The sequence below is a fragment of the Orycteropus afer genome, unplaced genomic scaffold (genome assembly GCF_000298275.1).
Source record: "Orycteropus afer afer isolate SDZICR_OR568_19922 unplaced genomic scaffold, OryAfe1.0 scaffold00001, whole genome shotgun sequence".
NCBI lineage: Eukaryota > Metazoa > Chordata > Mammalia > Tubulidentata > Orycteropodidae > Orycteropus > Orycteropus afer.
The window spans coordinates 21,456,701-21,459,878 of record NW_006921588.1 but is presented as its reverse complement, the minus strand read 5'-3'; the positions used below and the strand labels follow the sequence as shown (position 1 = coordinate 21,459,878).

The window sequence follows — 3,178 nt, the reverse complement described above, 5'->3', positions numbered from 1 at the left end:
TTCCTTCATTACCATTGGTTCTAGATCATATGCCACTTCCTGAAATGGATGAAGATCGATCAGTTCTTTTTGGTACAGTGACTCTGTTGCCTCATATATACATGAAAACTGGACAATGAATAAGGAAGACAGAAGAAGAGTTGATGCTTTTGAATTGTTGGTGAAGAATATTGAAAATACCATGGATTGTCAGAAGAACAAATCTGTTCTGGACGAAGTGCATCTGGAATGCTCCTTGGAAGTGAGAATGGCCAGACTTCGTCTCACCTGCTTTGGTCCTGTTGTCAGAGGGACCATTCCTTGGAGAAGGATATCATTCTTGATAAAGTGGAAGGTGAAAAAGGGGAAAACTCTCAACTGGATTGATTGACACAGTGGCTACAACAATGAGCTCAAGTATAGCAGGGATTGTGAGGATGGTGCAGGACTGGGCAGTGTTTCATTCTGTTTGTTCCGCATGGGGTCACTGTGAGTAAGAGCTGACTCGATGGCACCTAACAACAACCTAACAGCCATGCTAGAGAAGGTTACAGTAAAAGAAAAAGAATCCTCAGATAGACCTCATAGTTGTGATCTGGGAGCTCAGAAAGTTTCTGGGTTGATCTCTATCTAATATGCCCCTTATATATTTTTTAATGTCCCAGTTATAGCCCAGATGTCTGTCTCGTAGCTTCTGGTTAAGACTTCCCATCCTTTTTTTTTAGTAAGTAAGTATTACATATTCAGACTCACACTTTAAAAAATTAGATGAATGTAAAAAAACTACATGTAATAGTTCTGTTTTTGTTTTTTTCCAGAGACATCTTTGTTTCTTTCTCATAGTTAGTTAGTTTGCTGTTTCATACCCATTTTAAAGGACCTATACTTTTTTTAACAAAAGAAGCTCCGATGGTACAGTGGTTAAGGTGTGCACCTGCTAATCACAAGGTTAAAACCCACCAGCTACCCTGTAGGAAAAAGATGAAGCAGTCTGCTTCTGTGTAGATTTACAACCTTGGAAACTGTGGGACAGTCCTACTTTGTTCTATAGGATCATTATGTATCTGAATAGATTCAATGGGAGTAGGGTGTTTTTTTTTTATTTATTTATTTAAAAAACAAAACTCCCAAATATTTAAAGCTTTAAAAAAAAAAATAATAAGTATTTTATTTGAAGATAATTTTATATTTACTGAATATTTAAAGTTCTTCATAAAAAGTCTGTGTAAATAGTACCCCTACATTTTTTTACATTGAATTCAGTGTGAAGCCAGGTAAATGACTTTTCAAGGTTACAGTCCCAAGAGTGTGGAAGTTGCTACTCTGAAAACAACGGAAAAATAATAAGAGACTTTTGCTCAATTAAGCTCAATCCTCAGGCAGAGATGTTAATTTAACTGACTGACACACCATTTAAGCTTTTTTGGCCATTTTAATTCTCTGGGTTTGATTAAGAAACCAATTATTAGTTTTATGCCAAGAATTTTGCATGAATTAAGAATTAATTAAGAAACGACATTAAGCTTGGCATTGACTCTGTATTTGCTTGTCATTCTCAATGGTGTCTGTATAATCAAACAAAACAAAAATAAAACCAGCCACTATTGGATGTTTTTAGTAAATTAAAAATTAATGAAGTGATTTTATGTATAATCCATGCTGTTAAAGGTAAGTATATATACTATTAATTACATAGTGTAATTTGACTTAAAAAATGAGAAGTCAAAACACAATAAAGCCTGTAGCATAGAAAAAAATGAGAAGTCATTTTGTAAATAAAAAGTTGTATGTGACTTTTGAAAGAAGATAATAGGTCTTAAAATAAATATATAACAGGGAAATAGAAAAATTAAAGTCATAGAAACCTTCCCTTTCTTTTAGGATGCCTAAGTGAGGTAGCCTTTTGTCATTTTGAAAAATACAGTGTGCTGTTAATTTAAAATGCAAACCTTTTTTTTTTTCTATCTTCTTTAGGTCATGCTCTTAAACCTCAGGTTTCCTCTATTTTTACATCATTTTTGGATGGATTGAAAAAGTTTTATATTACAAAGGTACGAATTTTTATAAAATACAAAAATTTAAGTGCTTAGAGTATTAATTGTATTTCCTGCTTTCTCCTCACCCCTACTTATCATAAGTGTGGTTTTCTATGCTGCTGTATAGATTTCATAATCACAGATTTTCATATTGGAATAAATATTTATCACATAAGTCAATCATATATTCAATGTCAGAAAATTTAAATTCTTTTCCAGTTTTGTAGTTTGTAAAATTAATACTGTTTTGAACAATTTCATGCATGTAGAATTTGCTAGAGTGTGAATTTTTTTCCTTCATAATAAATACCTAGAAGGAAATAAGAGTACTTTTTAAAAAAAAAATAAAAAGAAAAAACTTCTGAATGCTGAATTCCTTTCCTAAAGGGTTATATCAGCTTATGCTACTACTAGCAATACACATAGGCCTTTTTTTAAAAAATCATATCCTTGTTTTTGCGTGTAAGATTTTTTTTTAGTTGTTGTTTTGTTCTAAATTTAATGGGAAAATAATAGAGTGAAACCTGTGAGAGCTAGAACTTGAGACTTCCTTGTTTCCCTGGGTCTCACAAGTTTTCTGCCTAGACTGGGTACAGCTTACCATTTTTCTGTTGTTCTTTTTACTTCAAAATATTTTAGTTTTCCTTCTCTGACAGGTTTCCACCTTACACAGGTCCCAGCTTTTGCAGATTTTACTGTATTTTAGTTGATGTTTCTTGAAACTCCAGTGAGACTGAACACTGTGCATGTTTTCCAAGTCATTTTTGTTTGCATTAATTAGATATGATGATTTTGCTAACTTTAAGGTTTTTTTCCTAATGTTTGATAGCACCCTTTCAAGCAATGAAATTATTAAATGCTCTTTGTCATAAATGTTAATTTTTTTCTAGTCTGATGCCTGTCTTTTTTATAGAAGCTTTTCTTCTTGGTGTAAAATTTTCAAGTTTTTATATTTTTTTCCTGTGATCATTGTCCAAGCCGAGAAGAGCTTCCTGATCTCCAGAACAGTGTTCTTCTCTCTTTCCTTTCTTCTTCCCTCTTTTTCTGAATGAGAATTTTAAAACAATTTATCTTTTCTATAAACAACTTCTCTATATTACTATTTGGGAGCTCTGGTAGCATAGGCACTTGACTGCTAACCAGAAGGCTGGTGGTTCAAACCC

At 32.8% G+C, this 3,178-nt stretch overlaps 1 protein-coding gene across 1 annotated transcript in view; it reads left to right on the top strand.

The window, feature by feature from the left end:
• Positions 1-3,178, top strand: part of AGPS (alkylglycerone phosphate synthase) — a 219,465-nt gene that overhangs the window by 154,799 nt on the left and 61,488 nt on the right. Inside the window, exon 13 of the mRNA XM_007938213.2 lies at positions 1,954-2,030. Within this exon, the coding sequence (XP_007936404.1) occupies positions 1,954-2,030 (77 nt within the window). The remainder of the gene's footprint in view (positions 1-1,953; positions 2,031-3,178) is intronic.